This window comes from Eulemur rufifrons, chromosome 18 (assembly GCF_041146395.1).
Source record: "Eulemur rufifrons isolate Redbay chromosome 18, OSU_ERuf_1, whole genome shotgun sequence".
NCBI lineage: Eukaryota > Metazoa > Chordata > Mammalia > Primates > Lemuridae > Eulemur > Eulemur rufifrons.
The window spans coordinates 32,249,744-32,271,500 of NC_091000.1; the positions used below are offsets into that span (position 1 = coordinate 32,249,744).

Sequence of the window (21,757 nt, forward strand, 5' to 3'; positions counted from 1 at the left end):
GGACAAAAAGATATTCCCAGCCAACAAGTGAGGTGCCAAGTTTCTGTCAACTGCTTGGTTATAATTTGGAGAGTTAGAATTAAATTTTATATCTTGAAAAGTGTAGTTTTCAGAAAAAGAAATGATGTAAGGCTGTTGCAGACTACTTTTAATCAACCTGCTAATGATGACACTGCCAGCTCCTTGATGCTCTGGATTGAGCCTTGAGACTAACTGGAGAAATTCTCCTGTCACGAGGTCCCACAAGGAAAAACACAGGGCTCCATGAACACGACTCACCCCAGGCCTCTCCTTCATGTCAATTTTGACCTATGGTGAAAGCCATCTCATGCCACCATGGCCCTTTTCATGGTCTGGGATGGAAAGCAAAGGAAGAGAACTGTACTGAAGAAAATCATTGCTGTGCTGAAAAAAACTGTTCCATGTATGAAGTTTACATTCTACGTCAGTGATCCTCAGTCCTGCTACATATTAGGATCATTTGAGGATTTTAAAGAAAATACCAATGTCTAGGGCCTATCCCAGACCACTTAAATCATCATTCCAGGGCCCTGGCATTTTTTAAAAGCTCCCCAGGTAAATCTAACATGCAGCTGAGGTTAAGAACTGCTCCTGGCTATGGGCAACAAGGCACAGAATCAGCAGGAATTACAGCTTTCCACCGCCGGGTGGGCACCTCTTCCCTGAACACCCCCAGTCACGTGACTACTAGATCACTTGCCCGGACATGCAATGATCTGCTATGTCTTCTGGCTTCCAGAAGCCAGAAGGATCTATGCAAAAATGTAGGGCTGTACCCTCTAAGGCCTGCCTCACAGGTCGAAACCCTGGGCAAAATCTACAAAAGTCTTTTTTCTATCCACCCAAAAGCCAGCAGTAGGGGCTGCCCATATTCCTCCCTAAATCATGATGCTGATGAGCCCAGGAAGCCTCAGTACTAGGGAGCAACGTTAATCTTGAAGGACCAAGGAGTGTTAAGTGTGGCCTCAGTAAGAAGAATGGTTGATGGTTTGGGGAAGGCATTTTATTTCACAATCATGCACGCTAAGAAACCTCCAAATGGATGGCGGTGGGAGGAGGATGGAAAGCCAATTTAAAACAGCATTCTATCCAGTGACTTTTAATCCCACTGGGTTCCATTCAGTCATCTTTATGCTTAGTTTTAGTCCAAGGAGCAAGAAAGACTCCCCTTAATAACCAGGCAAGAAAGCATCAAGTGTTTTCTCTCTCTCTTTTGGAAACAAGTAGGTGTCTCCACGCTTGAATTTGTCACTGTGCTCCAGTTTTGCAGACAGTGATCTGGCTGGCACAAAGACTCACAGACTCGGTGCCCACAAACAGCTGCACCCTACAGTACCAGCAGGTGCACGGATAGAGCCCAGTGAAAAAATCCAGTGCAAGAACAATGGCGCCGTTATGACGCCAAGGGACAAGTCCCAAGGCTAACCACTACTGCACTATATTTGACGATGGGAAAAGCCAGAAACTCAGGCACAGCTCCCTGGGATTTGGCCTTTTTGTCCCTGAATCATATCCACAGACACAGCCAGGTAGAGCACCATAGTGAGAGCTGCTATCAATTCCACGGCTGGACCAACCAGAGAGTTAGTAGAATTTTTTTAAAAAAGCAAAAATTCTTCCAGAAAATGTATTCCTTTCCTTTTAACATATCTTCCCCTCTCCTGGGCTGCATTGCCACAGTCACCAAGTTTACATTTACATCCAAATATGCACACACACAAAAAAATTACTGATGCATCTCACTCCCTGGTGACTTTATAACAGGTTGCTAGGTAACAGTGCATACAAGTCAGGTTTCAGGACCTCCAGTAAGCCACCATAAAATAGCTGCATGGGCCTTTTGCATAAATAGTGTGCATTTGTTATCTGTTTTCTTATGCCAATTGATCAGTCAGTAAATATTCTGACTGCCAAACCATAAACAACCTCCCATCAACAGCTAACTGAAAAAACGGATCACAGTATAAGGTTTTGGTGTACAGTTCTTCACCCCAACCCACTAACTGGCTTCTCTCCTCATGTCTCTGCTGTTTGCAATGCTGGCTCTAAGCAGCTGAGGCCTTCTCTTATGCTCCCTGAGATTGGGGCTGGAGCTAATTACAGCCTGATGTGGGCACTGAGAGCTGAGCCCAGGAGGCGTAGTGTATCACACACCAGTGTTTTTATCTAAAAACCAAACCTTCCCTCCTCCCAACTCACCTTCCTCCCTGGAGCCCTGGGGTAAAGGGAGTAACCCCTTACTGAGAGTTACTCACCCTCACTTAGTTTGTCCCAGTCTGTTAAGTCGGGAAATGCTCCCTTTTTCCAGCTATGCTAAGTGAAGTTTGCATCTGCATTCCTTCCCTTGGGATTGCACTGTAAGAGCCCAGAAAAGCAGCCCCCCTTGCTATCATATTGGCAGGAGAGACCACCAAGGAAAAACCAAAGTTCCCCTGGAGATGAAATCCTAAGGATCAGGGCAACAAAAGAAAAACTGAAAATATGCATTTTCTCTACATTTTGAAAATTTTTTAAATATAAAACTCAAAATGTCTAAAAATCACATTTCCCCCTAGATTGGGATGGAAGAGGGAGAAGGTGGTGGTGGGGGGGAGCTGGCAGGTAAAGGAGTAGAGAACCCACTGTTCTTCAGTGCTGCTGTCAGATGCATTTTAATTCCTGTGACTTGGCCATTTCCAGCACAGGACTTCCTCATTCCCACTGCAGGTCAGTGTGCTTCACTGTAACATTCCTTGCTCTCTTTTCCTCCTGAGCTCATTCCTGAGACGCCTCATTGTCCATTCCCTATCTTTCCTCATTTCTTCCAACTAGTGTCTCTCACACCTGAGGGGCAAAGGCATGAGGGACATTCCAAAAGACCCCACTGAAGTGTCACAGAGCAAAGGGACTTCAGAGTGAAGCTGAACCTCTAATTCACCTGGCAATGACATTTAGTGAAATGCAACTCACAGTCCACTTAAAGGAAGGCGGTGACCAATTATTCTCTATTTAAAAGGGTATTGTCAATCTCCAAAGAGCTGCAATGGCATTTGGAAATCATCCTGGGGACTGCCATCTTCACTGAAAGACAGAACCGATTCTAAACCGACCTTTCCCCACCCTCTACATCTCCTTTAAAATTTTAAATCATGCTTTTAAAAATGTAATGAGTAGCAGCACAATCCCACATGTCTTATCATTCCGAAAGAGTGAGGAAAAACAGTGCTCCCTAATGTCTTTACACCCCTGCGCAACATCACAACTTCAATCAAAGACAGTGGGAAAAAATGACAAAAACAAAAAGAAACGTCATGTATAATTTGATGGTAATGGAAAGTAATGTCAATTGATAAGAATACATTTTTATCAGATTTTTATAATTTATACTGTCTTCTTTTCAAAGGGCAGCCAGTAGTACAGTTGGAAAAGATGTTTAAAAAACTCTTTTTTAGGTTCCACTTTACATGAGGTACCTAGAGGAACCAAAGTCACAGAGATGGGGACTGGAGGGGAGAGGGGCGTGGGGAGTCGTTGTTTAGTGGGTACAGAGTCTCAGTTTGGGAAGATGTAAAAGTTGTGGAGATAGTTGGTAGCGATGATTGCACAACAACGTGAATGCACCTAATGCCACTGACCTTTACACCTCAAAACGGTTAAAATGGTAAATTTTATGTTAGGCATATTTTACCATAATAAAAAACTTCCCACAAAAAAAGAAACTGAAAAAAAAATAAAGATCATTATCATTTGCTCAAAATTCAAAAGTCTATCATTCCTAACAGTAGTCTCTGTATATATGCCCTTTAAAAATCTTCCTAATTCAGACAGTAAAGAATCTGAATAATGTAAAATGAGGTATCCCATACAAATACTTTAAAGAATTCAATGCAGAAGAGACACATTACATAGGGCCAAGGCCACACAAAGCAAATGACACAAACCTGGCTCACCAAGTGACCTTCCCCACCCCCCACCAAGAACCCACAAAAGGGGAAAAATGGAAGGAAATCAACAATCCCTATTGTTCCGAGATCCAAGCCAAAGCAATTCCTACTTCTAAAGGACTGCACACACACACACACACACACACACACACACAAGTCAAGGAGAAAATTTATGAAAGTGTAGACTATTCAAGTTCAAAAAGGCCTTGAAATCATCTAGTCCTACCAGCTTATTTTACAGATGAGAATACTAGTAGAGAAAGAGAGAGAGACAGAGAGAGAGGGAGAAAACAACCCTATTCAAGTACCTGACAGCTTCATGAGAAAATCAGACGCCATCTTAACAGAGATGTCCTGGCTGAACAATGCTGACGCACTGTTGGCCACATACTCGGAGGGGTCTTTCAGCTTTGTGTGGTTGGCGGGCCTGTCGGCAGCATTCAGGGTAAAGGAGGTGGGCAGGCCGTTATCTTCCTTGGGTTCCTCCTTCACCAGCAAAGGCGAGATGCCAGCCCCTCCCTGGCTAGTCCTCTCTGGAGTGTTAGACGTCATCATGGTCCCCACTAGCTCTGTCCCTCCTCCTTCCCTTTGCTGCCCCAGGCAGGCACTGTCACTGAGGTGGGGAGATCCCTTGACATCTGGGTCTGGGATCTCCTCCTTCACCTTGGCTTCTGTCCTCAGGAAGTGCTGATGGCAACGCATGTGGAGCTTCAGGCTGAAGTGGCGTGAGGAAGTGAAAGGGCACAGCTGGCACTGAAAGGTCTCTCCCCGGTCCTGGTGCTGATGAACCTGATGGAGAAGCAAGAAGAATGAGCAATCCACCGCAAGTGCATGGACAACACTTTGCTGTACATCCAAACCACGCATCAACTGTTCCTGCCCACCCCCCCGCACAACGAGGGCTGGCCTTTGTACCGACGAGTATTTCATTCCTGTGCTCCAGGTAATGAGGCCAATCCCTAAACGTAAAGTGGGTCCACGTAGGTTAAGAGTCCATTATTGGGGCCATGCTCACAACTGAGGATGCTCTCTGCCAACGGATGCTGTTTTGGGTAGAATCCTCCTAATATTCTAGTCATCCAATCTCAGCTGATGTCTTCAGAGAAAATATAAACTCAGCACAATCTGAACTTACATAATTACTAGTTGGGAGGTCAAAAGAGGTAACTTGTCAAGTTAATTCCTCTCACAATAATGATACTTTGCATGTACCCAATTATTGTCACCCAGAGAATTAGTTGTGTTTTGAAAACATAATTTCAATTTTCAAAATGCTCCTCTTAGGTAATTAAGAATGTAGAAAATAATGTCTCCAGGGTATTCCCGTTTCACAGACAGGGAAATTGAGACCCCAGAATAAATGGCGTGAGTAAAATTAGATACAAAGAAAGCAAAGCAGGAGAAAAGCCAAGTCTGACCCTCACCAAGTATTCTGAGCAAGAGGAAACCAATGTTTTTAAACGTGGCTATAAAATCATGCTCTGGATCCCGATGTCTGCAACGAAAGAATGCAGACTTTTAAATCCAGTTCCAGTCTTGCATGCACACGATACCTGTAAAAATCTTGAGAAACTTCTTCCTGTCACTACCAAATTTAGTGCTTGAAAAAGTGAGGAAATCATTGCATTGGCCCAAGCCAGGCTTTGAGCTGGCAGGTGTTCATAAGCTCGTAACTTCCCCATTCATCTCTGCCAATGTACTTCAGTGCTGACCTGCTACACCCTGCTATTTCAGGACTGGCCCTCCCTTGAGCAGAAACTGCCAATTGTGTAGATACAGGCCAAATGATTTGGGGAGTTGTGTGATTCTGGACAAACAAGATTGGGATTCAAAAGCAAAACAAAAGTGACACCTCATCTTTCAGGGATGACCTAACAGGACTCGAACCCAGGTCTCACAGAGGTTAAAGGCTCACTCTTTAATCCACTGCGCCACCTGGGCCCCTCTGTGTAGGTTTCCCTTCCAAGACAGCAAGTTTTACAACAGCTGTTTATGCATTCTGAATGCAATCCAAAAGCATTATTCACCAGCCAAAACATACTTTTAAATAATGTTAAGTGACCAACAAAAGCAAAGAAATTAAAAGTTAATGGTGAGATCCTGTCGCTACAGCACCCCACTGTGGCTTTTTGAAAAAAACAACAGAAGAGATTCTGGGTCCCCAAAGCATGAGCTTCTCAACAGAAATAACCATGCATACTTAAATTCAGTTGTGGCAAAGTGCTGCTCATGAAAAGGCTTTCCCTCTGCTGGGGCAGAGGCCTGGGGGTGGGGAAACACACAGATTGTTGCTGGTTGTTAATTATAACATCACCCTTTCTGTTCTTTCACAACAAAGGGATTTCATTCGGAGCTGATCATTTCCCCTGCTCTCTCACAGAACTGAGAAGATTCACGTAGAAGCAGGCACTTTGGGGACCTCAGGTCACAGCCCCATGGGACCCCAACAGGTGCTGCCAAAGCATGACCCAGAACCAGGTGGTAACGGTCACAAGGCAGAAAGCATCGCTGTCCCTGAGAGCAGTGCAGTGGGGCAGATTCCATTTCAGAAGTATCCTTACATCTACTGGCCCAGGAGAGGAGAGGAGCTGCTAATCCAAGAACAGAAGCTCCGGAAGCAGCTTCTGGAAGAAGGAAAAGGACAGATCAAGAGCCCAAGTTCTAAAGTTGAAAGGGAACCCTGGATTAAAAAGAGTCTGTGTGCAAGTATTAATATTTTATGTGGCTTCTTTTCCACCTGATCCTGGCCTTGTCATATTTTAGTTACGGAAAAATTAGTGCAAGTTTAAAGGAAAAACAGTGAGTGTGGTGTTGACTTCTGCACTTACTTTATTTGAGCTACACCTTCCCAGAGGGGCTATATACCACATTTGGCCTTTGAGACAAGTATTAGCTCTATCCCCCGGCTGTAGTTTCTCCCCTTCTCTCCTAACATTAGAGCCCTTTTGTTATAATTTTTATCCTCTTTAGTTTAACACTTGCTTTAAAGACCCTCTTAGTCTGCTAATGTGAAAAAATACTTGTCCAAAGTATGTCATTCTCTCCAGGCCATGTTTAGAAACTCATTACCCCCTTGCCATTTCATACCAACAACCCGTATCAGGCACTGTTACATCATTAGGGCCATCTCCTGGCAGCAGGCCGATGGTTGGGTCTTGGTATTTCAGAGCTTAGAGAAACTTTGCACAATATTTACTTCATCCCCCTTAGGGGAACGTGCCAGGCAGGTGAGGGTTTAAGGAGGAGGCACAGCTCCTTAAATGGGAGACCTAAGTGCCCTAGAACTCAGCGACCTGACTCTTGTCCAGTTTCTTGTCATTGCTTCACCAACGTTCTTTATTTTAGCAGTCTTCCTCACCTTTTCTGTTCAATTTCAGCTTATGAATTTCACATTTAATTCCTGTATGCTCACTCATCCAGGAAAGTTGTAAAAGACTTAATGGAAATCTGAGATAACCCTAGAGGAAGCTGGAGGCATTTACAAGCTCCTTCCGCGGCTGGTCGTAAAAACATTTGCACAATATATTATGGAGGAAAGGCAGGCTAAAAAATGTACAGGGTCTAGGACATAATAGGAATATAGTAAGTACTGTATTTGCTGAACAAATAAAATAGAATCTCATTTTTCTTTAAAAAATCTATATAATCAATATAGAGTATAGAATAATAACGGTTATTTTTGGGTGATGGGATTAAGGGTCAATTTTATGGCCTTTTTTTAATCAGTTTTTCTAAGTTCTCAGCACTAAAGATATGTCACAAAACAAGAAAAGCAATAAAATTTATTTTAGAGTAATTTCTTATACCATTTCATTGATTGTTTCTAAACATAAACATTAACATATATTCAAATGGCTTTTGGATCGTGATTACTATATGAGCTACATTTATTGGTGGTATTTCTCCATGCTGGGCACTGTATTAAGTGCTTTATGTGCATTATCTCATTTAACTCTTATAACAATCCCATGAGAGAGACTGTATGATTATTATCTCTATTAGTGGACAGAGGTTTGGAGAGGTTAAATGATTCTTCCAAAGTCTCACAGCTCCTAAGTTGTGGAACTGAGATTCTAACTAAGGTTTTTCTGACCACACAGTTTGAGATCTTAATCTCTGGCTATACTGCCCCCACTTCTCAGGCAGAATTTGTTTTAGAAAATCTATCCATATCTGTAGTCTTTAGTGAATGTAGCCGAGGACATCTATGCTTAAGACCACAGCCATTATATTTCTGTGTACACTATATTTGCAAAATTTCACAAAATTAAAGTATGCCTAATCAAAATAAAATCATGAATTCTTTGATTAAAAAAAAAGAAAGGCTGATAAGTGAGGTGGAGAGCAGGGAAAAGAAAGAGTACACCATTTGATAAAATTAAACTTGCATGAGCTCTTCTCACACTTCCCTTATCAAAAGCTCGAGTCGTAGCTCAACAGGTTAGGACACCGTGAGTGTGAATAAAGTAGTAATTTCACACAACTGCTTTATCGTACTGGTTATTGATTTGTTCTGAAAGCATTCTAGGACCCCACGACCCGCAAAGCCCTTGTAGCTCTCATCTGTGACACTGCCATGGCCGACCGTCTGTATCATCAAGGCACCCAACTCATCTCCCTGTAGTTTCAGGGTCAGTAGTTCCCGCTATTGAAAACCCAGCTTTTTTTCCATGAGTTTATAAATAGGTTGTTTTAAGTGACCCTGAGCTGAAACCAAGCTTACAAGGTGTCAGGCTAGATGCAAGTTTTCTGCTCACTGAAGCTTTAAATTCGCCAGACCTGATTTCTAAACACAGCTTAGGATATGGTAACTAAAACAAATTTTCATTTTAAAGGCATATCTTTTGAAGTCTTATCCTGCTAATGAAATCCAACTTTGCAGATCTAAAATATGAGTTTCTACTTTGGGAAGAGGAGGTAGAGGAGGAATGTTAAAGTAAAAACTAAGTGGACTGACTAAAATTCATCCAACCAGAACTCCTGGTTAAATAGATTCTGAAGATGAAGGGTATACTAATCCCAGGAGACAAAGGCAAATGATAGAAAACAAATTACATCATGGATTTAAATTTTTTAATCTTCTAAGCTATTTCCTAAAGTCAGCAGAGGTTCTGTCTGCTCACACTTTTTAGAGCTACAATTCTGAACAGTGATTACTGATCTATTCAGCAGGATTACACCACAAGATTTCCAAATAAGTAAATATTTTAATTATGTACATACATTATACTTCTCATGGCAGGAAAGTAGACACTGTATAAACAATGTAACAGTACATTATACAGTAAACACTGTATAAGTAATGTCAAGAGCCAAATCATACTGAAATTATCAGTGAAGATATGATTGCTATTAAGATGTCCAATGACAGTTATTAAAATTAACTAATACCCAATGAACATTTCTGTGTCAGACATTTTGCTAACATCATCTCCTTAAATACTAATGACAACTTTTCCAGACAAACACTATCCTTCCCATTTAACAGATAAGAAAATGACCATCTAAAGGTTAACTTGCTCAAGGACACTTAGCTAGTAAGTTGCATAGTAAGATTTAGATTCAGGTCTATCAAATTCAAAAGCACATGCTCTTCTCATGAGTTTCCTCCTTGAATTTGAGACAAAATCCTTAGTATTAACAGGGACTACTAAAAAGATTTCCATATAACTAAGTCCCCCCCCCCCTCGCCATCTCACATAAGAGTGACACATAATAGATTCTAGTCAATTCTTCACATGCTTATTATAGGGTCAAGCTCCCCAATTGTTTTTCACAGGACATCGAAAACAATGTCCTCGGGTATCTGGTAAATGTAATACTAGAAATTGTGATAGCTCAAACACTGCCAGCCTTAAGGACGCCTCTCAGTCTTGTCGGACGTGGTCCCCAAGACTCCCATGGGGCTAAGTTAAAGCCCAGGTGCCTTTCAACAACCTCACACCTGTCCTCCACAGTGTCTCTAGGTGTGTTCTTCTGGGTTTGCAAGCTGGAGAGTAAAGCGACAACAGCCGAGGACAGTCTCTGCAGGAAGGGTAGCGGGTTCCCGAGCCCGCTCTTTGGTGCTCAGTCCAGCAGTTCTTCCTGGACTTGGCTTTCCCCGCTTCTCGCTCTTCCCTGACCCTGCCTCCGAGGGCCTCCAGCTCCCCGAAATGCGTCCCCAGACAGGCCGGGTCACGCTGTTGCTCCCCTATAGGAAAGGACAGCTCCCCACTCCATATACGGTTTGGATAGAGCAGATTCACTCTACCTTTCAGCTCTTGGTGGAAAAGTGGACATTAACATCTTCAAAAGAACACCCTTTCTCGCGTCTGTCCTCCGCGGGGAGCTCTAACCGGCAACCGTGAGCGCGGCTGTGCGCATGCTCCACCAGGCCGGGAAGGCTCGCTTCCCGCACCGTGCGGGCGCCCCGGCCGTGCCCGCCCCTCCACGGGGCCGGCCCGCAGGTGGCTTACCTTCATGTGGGATTTGAGATTGTCCTTGCGAGCACACCGGAATGGGCAGAGCGGACACTGATGACTTTTTAAACCTGTGTGAATCACCATATGCCGCTTCCAGTAACTCTTCCTTTTTATAACCAAACCGCATATTGGACATTGGAAAGGCTTTCCGCTTTCCTCTTCTGAGGCTTGGAAGAAGGAGAAAGAAAGGAACATTAAGGAAAACAAAAGGGTATGTTGCATCCGGCCCTAATTCACATGCATTGCTATATAAAAAGCACTAAAGATGATTTGGGTTTTTGTCTTGGCAATTCCAAGGTTTTATTCATGCGGAAGTTTTGTGACCGTTTTTCTTCAGGTAGAAACCCACATACACCTAGTTACTTCTATCTGGGCTCCATTTTCCAAGATCCGATCGTCCAGCCCTGGGAAAGTCATACTTCCAAAGGCCAGCCCACACTTGGGAGAACATCTGCAAGGGGGCCTCGCCTGGCCTGTCCTAACTCAAGGGCCCCAGAGCCACCGTATACAGAGAGATAAAACCAGGAGCTTGGTTTCCTTATGGAAACTGCCATTCAGTCCATGTCTGAATTTCTGCACTTGGAAAACGGTGAGAAATAAAGACAAATCAAATGGGACAGAGAATAACGCACTGCCACACTGAAAATCAAACAGCTATCATAAACATCATCAACTAAACTCCAACGGGGGCAAATTTTTGAATCACTACTGCTGACTTGTTGAGTTGTGGCTTCAGCAGATGCTGCCGCTAATTTAGCCATCAAGGACTCTTAAGGTCAGGGTTTTTACCCTCTTATTTCTGTCTCTCTGCTAACCACTAACAATATGTGCTGCCTTCCTCTGCATGGCGACTGGGCCCTACTGCCCACTTTGGGAAGAGCTCCACAAATGCTCCAGTTTTTCAACAAATTAAACAAACCAACAACCTCCTCGTCCAAGTGAAGCTAAGATCACTCTCTTCTCCATTATCCCCAAAGGGAAGGGTCTCTGTTCTGACATTGTATTGCTAAGCTTCTGGTTTACCAACTTATATTGCTCAGTGCCACACTAACCTCTGCAGTTTAGGGACACAGGGAATAGAAACAAGTAGCGTCACTTAGTCCTTTCTTAATCATGAGGAATCAGACATATTTCCATTCCAGCTAAATAAATTGACATATATTCATAAAATAAAATATATGAAGCCATTTTTTAAAATGAGCTAGATCTACAGATGAAAACATGTGCAAGATATTAGTTAGTGGGTAATGCAAGATACAAAACCATATGTCTAGTGTGATTCTATTTTTTTCTAAAAAATGGGAATCAATTGCTGCTAAAACCACTTGGCGAAAGGTTGATAGGGAGCTTTATAAAGGATGGATCAAGTTGGCAGCACCTAAAACCATTGATTAATCTTAACATCACCAAAAATGGGACAGATAACATATGCTTTCTGATATGCCATCTATGAAACATTCTTATAAAAATTTAATCAAGCTTCTATATAACTAGCCCTTCATTGGTAATACAGGTGATTAAAAAAAAAAAAAAGTGTTAAACATACCAAGGAGATGGAATCAGCCAAATCTAGAATGTGGGAATTCCTCAGGACAAATGACCCAGTTCCTTCAATACATAAATGGCATTTTTAAAAGGGAAGGAGTTATGGATAAAAAGAGACTTAAGAGATATATAAAACAAATGCAAGGTATGAAGCTTATTTGGATTCCGTTTAAACAAAACAACTGTAAAAAGACATGTTTTGAGATAATTGAAGAAATACTGATTATAGCCTGGGTGTTCCATAATATCATGTAACAATTATTGTTCCTGTTAGATGTGATAGTGGAATTGTGGTTAGTTTTTTAAAGTTCTTATCTGTTGGAGATATATACATGGAAGTATTTACAAGCAAACGGATATGATGTCTGGGATTTGCTTTAAAATAATTGAGGAAAAAAACGAGAGTGGGAAGAATGGCATGAATAAATGAAACAAACAAAAACTATCTTTTTGTTTGCATGAAATTTTTCTGGAAGCATACCCAAGAAATCATTAAGGAGTTACTATCGACAGATTGTGGATTAAAAGGAAGGATTCAGGGAGGAAAACTTGTGTTTTCATTGTATACCCTCCTGTACTATTTGAATTTTTAAATACACACATTACTTTTATAATCTTAAGAGAAAATATTCCCAGGTGCATACTTTAAAATAATTTCATTATTTATTTATTGAGTCAACTGAATCTCTGTATGCAAAGGAGCACATAAAATGGATGGAACCAGAAGGGTTCTAGAATAAAGTTAAGGCATTCCAAAAATGCAGTTTTACTGATACAGGTACAAGTGATATTGGTGAGCTTAACCAATAGACTTGAAAAAGAATCCTCTAACTAAAAACATGCCTTTCAAGTCTGGAAATTCTACTTGATATATGTTCCTTCATAAGTATTTCCTTTTTTGATTGGGGGTGTGTGAAGGGGAGATTGAGGATTTTCTTTTACTCTAGGAAAAGGAAACCTTGTAGAGAACTAGAAGCAAGCATTTTTATTCACCCCCTATCGCTTTCCTGCTGTCGGTTTTTGTTGCTTGCTTCTGCTGATCTGTAGTTCTACCCCCAATTTTGCTTCTCATTTTCTGTATTTCCTTGTCATTCCCTCCACCCTGATATTTTGATCACAAAGACTACATGTTGAACAACAGATTTGAGAGAAAGGACTGAGTCAGACCTCTAGGTGAAATTATTGTCATATGCCACAGGGAAAAAATGATAACGATGTCTATTTTGTGTTGTAAGAACATCAAAGTAATAAGAAAGAGATACACAAACAGGCTGTCACTGATCCCCATCTTCAGTAAGCATGTCCCATTATCAAATCCCTAAACTGCCTAATTTTACAGAACTATCTGGAAGAGGAGAGAAAAACTGAGATGTTCTCAACTGACCTAAGATTTCATGGCATACCATAGGAAGGCAATAAAAAGGCATTAACTGATAAAACGAACATTGCCAGTTTCCCCTAGCATCTTGCTTTGCCTAATGGGACCAATGTGTTTCCCATGCTTTCTGACACCTCCCAGCCCCCACCCTAATCACTGCTTCTGTATTTCAAATGTATTACAGAGAACGCTACGTTAAACCCTGCATATTAGAATTTCATAAAATCCATTTCATTTTGGAGTTATGCTTTTTTAGTTTTAATTAATGCCAAAATACACATGAATCACGTACAAATTACAAGATTGGATTGACTAGGAAAAATTAGAATACTCACAATGAAGAGAAACTAACTGCAAGAAATGTGGTCAAATAGCTACACTATTGTAACTTTTGAAATTTTTAACTGACCACAGTGATAAAGGAAGAAGACAGAAGCCAAATGAAAAAGTAACCAGAATACAATGATTAATTTTCAAATTTGGCCAGTAATCTCTCTGGTAACATTTGCATTTTTATTTATTCAAAAAAGAAATTTTGTATTTCAGCAAGACACCCTCCATGTGTATGTGATGCTGCTCACTACTTTAGAAAAGGGAGGAAGTAAGGATGTATTCTATATCATATGCCAAACTATTTTCAGGGAACTGACAGCTGTAAATTTCACTCAAATTTACAACCTAAGGAAATATGACCGCTTCCTCAGAATAAACCACATATTCTTGAGGCAACAAGATTGAAATGTTCATAATTTTACCTAGTTTCCAACTGCCTGATAAACAACTCCCCCAAATACATCACTAGGTATTTAATATCACTGCAAACAAAACTAAATGCCACTGAATGCTAAGAGACCCAGTGGGATGGATAGCTGCTAATTTGCTCCTTTGGAGAAAACATATTTTCTTTATAGGCAATAAGATTATTGGAATAAATGAGGTAATCAATGTGTGTAAAATGCCCGTTACACAGTAAAAGTAAGCTACTGGTAATAGTAGTTGTTGTAGTCATATTAATAGTAGTGACAATAAACAAGCTCTATTCACACCCTCCAAAGCAGAAAACTCACCATCAGAGCAGATGTGAATTTAAATAACTGACACCACATAATAAACACATAGTTCAAGGCCTGGCCCGACATGGTAGTTTGTCACTGGAGCCCAGAGGAAATAAAGGTGTATGAGTCCCTTGCGTGGCTCAGGTACGGTATGGCTCTAGACAAAACTCTGATGGCCAAATTCAGCTCAGCAGGGAAAAATGAGATATGGAAAAGATAGAAGGTGGAAGAAGGAGAGGGTGGAGGGGGAATTGGCTGGCAAAGGGCCTGGAAGTACTTACCTTTGTGTCTCCAGCCCCCAAATAGTGCCAGGTACAACGTATAATTCAGTAAGTGTGTATTAAATATAATGAGATTGAAGAAAAAAGGGCTGGGTCAAGAGAGGAAAGAAAAGTGAAACACGGGCTGGAAATGGAAGAAAAAGATGCAGGAGGCTGCCAGTAAGTTCCAGTGGAGCTAGCATTAGCCCAAGAGTGCATGCCTTTCACATAGTGCACCAATACACATCCTAAACGAATGGATGGATAAACAGATAGATGTTCATGTACTTATACCTCAGCTATTTCCAAAAATGAACTTGGAGCAGTTTATATTAAAAATGCATACTGTGTGGCTACATCATTAATAAAGTGCAATGATATATATTGAACTATTTACATTGAGCAAGATCTGACCAAAGGCAGAGACTATCTTGTGGGAGGTTTGACAGTGAATTTTAAGGCGCAACATATTTAATTAAAAAATAGAAAACAATCATTTGTTTTGAGTTATTAGACAAACTGTTAAAAAATAAGCAGTAAGTAAAAGCAAGGAATTTTAAAACACGAAGGAATCTTGGAAATAATTCCAAACCAGTTCAGTTTACAGATGAGAAAACTGAACTGAGGTAGTATGCTGCAAGTTCCTCTACTATTTTGTGGCAGGACTGGGATTAGAGCCAATCTCTTCATTTCCAGTTTGGTGTTCTACCCTATTTTCTACACATAAATTTACAAAGTAACAACAACAAAACTTCACTGGGCAAAAAGAATTTTTTAAAAATCATGGAGGGTTTTAGTAGCTTAATTGCTTTAACAGAAAGCAGGTATTTTTAAAACAAATGATAATTGTTTTGTAGGCTTTGCAATCAAACTTTCTTTTGTTAGATCTTATGTGATAATTTGCAGCGAGTCAAGGTAATTTGCAAGTGGGTAGTTTCTGCATGCAGACCTTACCATACACAGAGAAGGAGTTCAAAATGCCAGGTGACTCTGAGTATGCATAATCTGTGTATCACCACCATCTGTACTCTAGACCTACTAACCCTACAGGTGCACATCTGTGTAGGAGGATGACCGACCCATCTTCCTTCCTAACAACACACACGGATTCAATCATCTTTTAACGGAATTTCTTGGGCATGTCTCTCAGATACTATTTCAGGGCAACAAAAAAAAACCCATGTATCACTGGGTTTATCTGTTACTACTGACGCTGACATTATCAATGCCTATTTTCACCAGTAAGTATTCAATAAAAGTAAGAGAGGAGCCTGGATATCTACAACCAGACGAAGTTGAAATCACTGGGAAAATATCATCAAGATCAGCAAGAGATAGTTCTGAATCTTGGTTAAAAAGTGAATTTTCTAAACAAGTTCATGTATGTAATCATTCTCAGATTAAGGCTTATTAAGGCTTATTATAATAACTGTGGACCTAATGGGAGTATCAGAAGAAGTGATCTTCCTCTCTGGACTTTCTATGCTTTTGTAATAATTTTAATAATATTATATAAATATTAATATGAAGGAAAACAGCAGCCAGAAAACCCCTACATATCGGCCCAGGAAATATTCTTGGCTGTATGACACCAGGCTGCTTCTAGGCATATTTAAATTTTATTCAGCCCAGTAAGGATGTTTTGAAGACCCTCTCTCTGAAACTCCCCTGTTATTTCTTTTAACCAGGAACCTGGCATCCTGAGAATCTTGTTGGCCTTCTACAGGAAACTTTGTCTTTAAAATAAAAACCATTTATTTTATCCTTAGCTGCAACAGAACAGTAGCTTCAAAGAGAATTGAGTCAATGTGTGACATTTATCTTTATAGCAAATGGACATAATCTTCCCTCTACCATGTCCCCTTTCAGAGGAGCAGTGTAGCATGTGCTGAGGGCGCAGGGTCACATGAAAGAAGCCTCCTCCTCAAGTGTCACGTCTCTCTCTCGGGGCGCAAAGGCTACCGAGTGGTGGACTCTTTAAGGAATTAAATACACCATGACCTGGCAACAACTGAATCCTGTTCAAAAAAGAAGAATAAGGCCAGACCTAAAAGACAATTTTTTTCATGGTTTGGACTTCCCTTGACCTAAAGAAGGTCAAAGAAACGCTGGTGTCTAAATTACTCAAGGCAGGATCAGCTTTTCTAGCACATATCTCTTTGTAACTTTAGAATCCACTTTATATGCCTTTTTGGCAACATTTTGAGAAACAGCTTTTTAAAAAATGGAAGCCCTGTTTGAAATCAGGATGGCGTATAGTTTATTTTTGTGGCTTTTTCTTTTTGGTTATTATTTGTTTATTTAAGTCATTAGGCAATAGAAACTCTTTCCCTGCTTCAAGAAGCCAGTTCACCTGTTTTAAATTTAACTAACATTTCCTTCTAAGGTAAAAGGAAAAAATAATAATGAGGAATGTTTAGAAACGTGGGTGACGGCTCTCACCATACTCCCATAGTGCGTTTTAGGTAAAGCCAAGTTACACCTGAATCCAGCCCCCAGCTTGCCCTGAAACCAACAATACAGTGCTGTGGTCCCCAACCCTCAGACCTCAGACCAGACCAGTACCCAGTCTGTGGCCTCTTAGAAACCGTCCACACAGCAGGTAAGCGGTGGGCAAGCAAGCGAAGCTCCATCTGTATTTACAGCCACTCCCCATCACTCACATCACCGCATAAGCTCCGCCTCCTGTCAGATCAGCAGCGTTATTAGATTGATTAAAATATTAAGTATTTCAGCAAGAGAAAAAATTCAGTGAAAAGCAAAGAAAAAATGATTTCTTGTAGATCTCCCATAGGAAATTCTGCTGAGAAACTCATTGAGATGTTGCTAAGGATTAAATGCATTTAAACCAAAAAAGGAACACAGCTTTCCCCCGGGTGTATTTCCTACAACAAAACAAACAAAAAGTCGACCATTCACTGAAACCGCATGACCTCTTTCTCATCTTTACATGCATCTAGTTGTTTGAGTGAAAAAAAATTACATTTCACAACTATTGCTAGTTTTACCCAAGACTACTTTAAAATGACAAAGCCGCTACAGTTTGGACTTCAGGAAACATGGTTTTATCAGTCATTTCTTTCCAAGTCTTCAGTCATCTAAAATGTACTATTAATTTTGTATAAGCTTTCCAAGTAACTAATGTTCAGATGAATTTATACTGTAAACACCACTCATACATTTATTAAATAAACAGATATAGAGAATATTTATAAAATGACACTTTACATATAGCCATACCTCTCTTTCTGCTGCTACCTCTAAATGAAATTTCTGAGTCAGGAGTGATTTATTCCACTGTAAAATTACCCAGCTCCCTGGGCTCTTCTTCTTCTTTGCTAATTTTGGCCATTTCTCTCCTTATCTCATGAGATGGCAGGTAAGAAGTGAGAAATGAAACTCAGAATTGATAAACATTTCAGGATTTTATTGGCACTTCGGAAACTCTAGAGTGAATGATATGGATCACTGAGAATCATAAAAGTCCCAGATATCCATTTTCCTAGTTCTATTATGCTGTTTATATAAGTTTTAAAGTAATTATAATTAGTGCCTATAGCTCACTCAGCAATTTAAATGGAAATTTGTCATAAATGCATCAAATTGATGTAAGCTGTGATAGTTCAGTCAATTATTTGCCATTCCAAGCTCTCCTAATCAATGTTGCTGCAAATAATCCGAAGTTAGCTAGACACACACAATGGCAGTGTTTACACTGATGAGAACACACATAGCCTACTTCCTGTTCCAGTCTGGCAGGATATCCTCGGGAGACATCTGAAACCCCATACATGCATCCCTGGGAACATGTATTTATCATGTGCACAATCTTAAAGCAAACCAGTACAAGAAATGCTGTTTCCATTGTGAGAACTCAAGTGACTAAATTTCTCCCTCAGATGAATAATTATGAATGCCAAGTCTCTATATTAACAGTGACTTCTCCATCGGAAAGACTGTCTCCACTAGAAAAACTTATGATTCAAATTTTCCACATGCATGTTCCTTCAGAATCTGATTGGAATTGAATAAAATAAAGCATCTGCCAGAAATGCTTTAAGTTTGATTCACAATATTTTTTAGAGTTCTTATATACATGACAAGAAATTATAGAAGAATAGGATAAGTGAGAAAGGCTTAAATTCCACAAAAAAAAAGTAATAAAAATGCTACCATAAAAGTGTATGCTGTGGTAAATTAGGGCAGAGTAGTTACCGATTATACAAAAGTCCATTTGTGATGGAGGCAGCAGGAGTGTGGACTCTCCCTTGTCCACTGTTTCAAAAGCAGTGGGTTTTACCCCTCTATGTTCAGCAATGCCATACACTCCGTGACAAAGATGCTTTGATCTTTCCCCATTAAATATATCTTGTATGGACCTAGCCTGAACTTAGTAAGAAAAAAAAAATCATTTGTATGAAAGGGAGGAAGTACTGTATGTCTCTAAGATTATTCATTACCTTTCAAAAATGAAGCTATTTGTGAAGTCTTTGTGTAATACATACATGAAAGGCTACTATGCTGCTTACTTAAAGTATTTTGTTGTGCTCTTGCTTTTTTACTCCTGCCTCAGATCAGACGGGGACCCCAACTGCAAAAACCAATGAATAAGACATCACAGTTTATAGTCAAAAAGACTTACACGATGATTGAAAGAAAAGATTCCATACCTGAATTGGAGGGTTTAGAAACTCTTCCCTTAGGAACTGGAAGTAACAATAATTCCAAGGATTGTGGCGGTGGTGGTGGAGGTGGCGGAGGTGGTGGTGGAGGTGGTGGAGTTACTTTTTCTGGCTTCTTCTCTGAAGGCGGTGGCGGTAGAGGGTCCTCAGGCAACAGTGATGATTTTTCAGCCAGAAGACTGCCAGCGGCCCTTGCTGCTACCTCTTTCAGAAGGGCCGCTGAGGAGGTCATAGAAGCCAGGGAAAGGAAGGAGCTGGCCGGAGGCGGGTGCTCCTGACCAGGAGTCAAACTTCTCTCACTGACTTTCTTAGACAAAGCTGCCAAGGTAGAACTAGCAGACTGGGAGCTAAAAGGGGAGGGAAAGGACTCAAATCGCATGGTCTCCTCAGTCCTGGTGAGAGATTTGTCCTGCAGAACAGCATTGGCTGCAGCTTTCAGTTTTAGGATGGCTGAATCCGGAGACAAGCCGCAGGTGGTGGTTGAGTTTGGCAACCACTTACCTTGATTCCATATAAAACGGTTACTTGGAGTGTATTGGTCATTCTGTTCCTGCTTCTCAGCTAACTTTCTGGCCAGAACACTGAGCTGTTGGGCATGGTGGGAAGGAGGGGAAAAGGAGAGGTTCGAGCCAACATTTACGGGGGACTCCACTCTGCCATTGGCCGTGGCTGTGGCATCGAGTTTGAGGGAACCAGCCTCCAGGAGCCGCCTCAAGTTACTGCTCAGGGGCTTATTGGAACCAGGGGGGTCATCTTCACACAAAGAAGACACTCCGGGGGAAAGGTGATCTTGACACTGCAGTGAGTCTCGTAGGACCTCACCGTCGAGTGCCACCAGCTCCAACGTGTGACTGCTGGGAGTTGCACTTCCCAAGGAGGTGTCCGGGGACGTGGACTGCTCCTGGATCCGGTCCTCCAGAGACAACTTATAGTTCTCCTGGACTTCTCCATAGGAGGCTTCTGACGGAGTCTCTGAAGAGTTTCCATACCAGTGTTCTCCTTCACTGAGCTCTCCCTCCGCCTCTTCCTGCCTACTAACATCTGGGGGGAATTAAGAAGATCAGGTTTACTCCCAAAGTGAGCAATAGGTAAGTCGTAAGACATTCAAATGGAGTGGGTGACATGCTTTCTCTTCCCTTCCACCCAAGAACCAAATGAAAACCAGCAACAACCTTAATAGAGTGTGATGTGCTGGAGCAGACAGTCTTGGCAGAAGCCTGGAAAAGGTAAAAATGCCAAACAGGCAAAGGTAAAAACATACCCACATATTATACATATTAATCTTTCCAAAAAGTATTCCAGATAAGTCGAAATGGAAAAGAAGGAAAGAGAAAAATGGATCTGGTAAAGAAGTAACTGGATGAAGAAACTGCTGTTTTCAATGAATAGGGGAAACAGAAATAGGCTTGTACCCTTGTGAAAAACCAGCATGGTATATTTAGTATTTTGTGAGAATTAGAGAAGCAGTCTGGTATAGCAGGAAAACACTGACCATGAGACACATACAGTGAGAAGCTGCTTCCCTACTTTCCAACTCCACGACCTTAGGCAAGTCACCTAGTTGGTTTGACAATTCACTTCCTCCAATATAAAATACAATTCATTTTTTAAAAAGCTTATCAAAAAATGTAAATGATACCTGCCTAACTCACTTCACCAGTTGTTATGAAGCTTACGTCATAATAACCATGTGATCATGTTTTGAAAATAGTGAAGTACTATATTAAAAATCAGATCTCGTTAGCCAATACCATTCCCATTACTGATTTCTTACTGTGACAGTATCTGTCATGTTATACATCCAGTCACCAACATGCTTGCCATCTTATCACAGCCAGTGATTAGGAATTTGTTTCCTCACTCCACTGAGTCCCCGTTAGTTATTTTTCTCTCCATTCATTCATCAGTCTACCACTACCACTCCCGCCGCTCCCCCCCACCCCCCCGCACCAGTTAGGCAGGCCCCTTGCCATTCCAGGTGCATTCGAGAGCTCTGCCATTTTTCTACCTTTGCTCATGATATTCCTTTTCTTTGAAGTGTCTTTCCCCAGAAAAGCTGACTGCCCAAACCTCTTCATCCTTCAACACCCATCTCAAAGGTTTCCTCCTTACAATTCTCCCTAGAACTCTCAGAATGAATCTCTCCTTCTCATTCATTCAGTCACTCATTTAACAAACACATGGAGTACCTGCTGCATGCTAGGCATTGTTCTAGATTGTTCTAGATTGTCTGAATTGTTCTAGTTGGACAACAATGAACAAAACTAAGATCCTGTGTTCTTGAAGCTGACATTCCAGTGGAGGAAGACAGATATCAAACAAAATTAATAAATTAGTAAATCATATAGTATGCCAGAGGGTGATAAGTACTATGGAAAACCATGTAGAGCATGGGGGGTAGTGGGTGGGGGATGAGCTGCAATTTTCAATAG

General features: G+C 41.1%; 1 protein-coding gene across 3 annotated transcripts in view; it reads right to left on the reverse strand.

Annotated features, from left to right (window-relative positions):
• The window catches only part of ZNF827 (zinc finger protein 827), a 162,206-nt gene that overhangs the window by 107,111 nt on the left and 33,338 nt on the right, over positions 1-21,757 (reverse strand). For all 3 annotated transcript variants that reach the window (XM_069493311.1, XM_069493312.1, XM_069493313.1), the window contains exons 2-4: positions 19,314-20,366; positions 10,400-10,572; positions 4,253-4,733 (exon numbers count right to left, since the gene is read on the reverse strand). In XM_069493311.1, the coding sequence (XP_069349412.1) occupies positions 4,253-4,733; positions 10,400-10,572; positions 19,314-20,366 (1,707 nt within the window). The remainder of the gene's footprint in view (positions 1-4,252; positions 4,734-10,399; positions 10,573-19,313; positions 20,367-21,757) is intronic.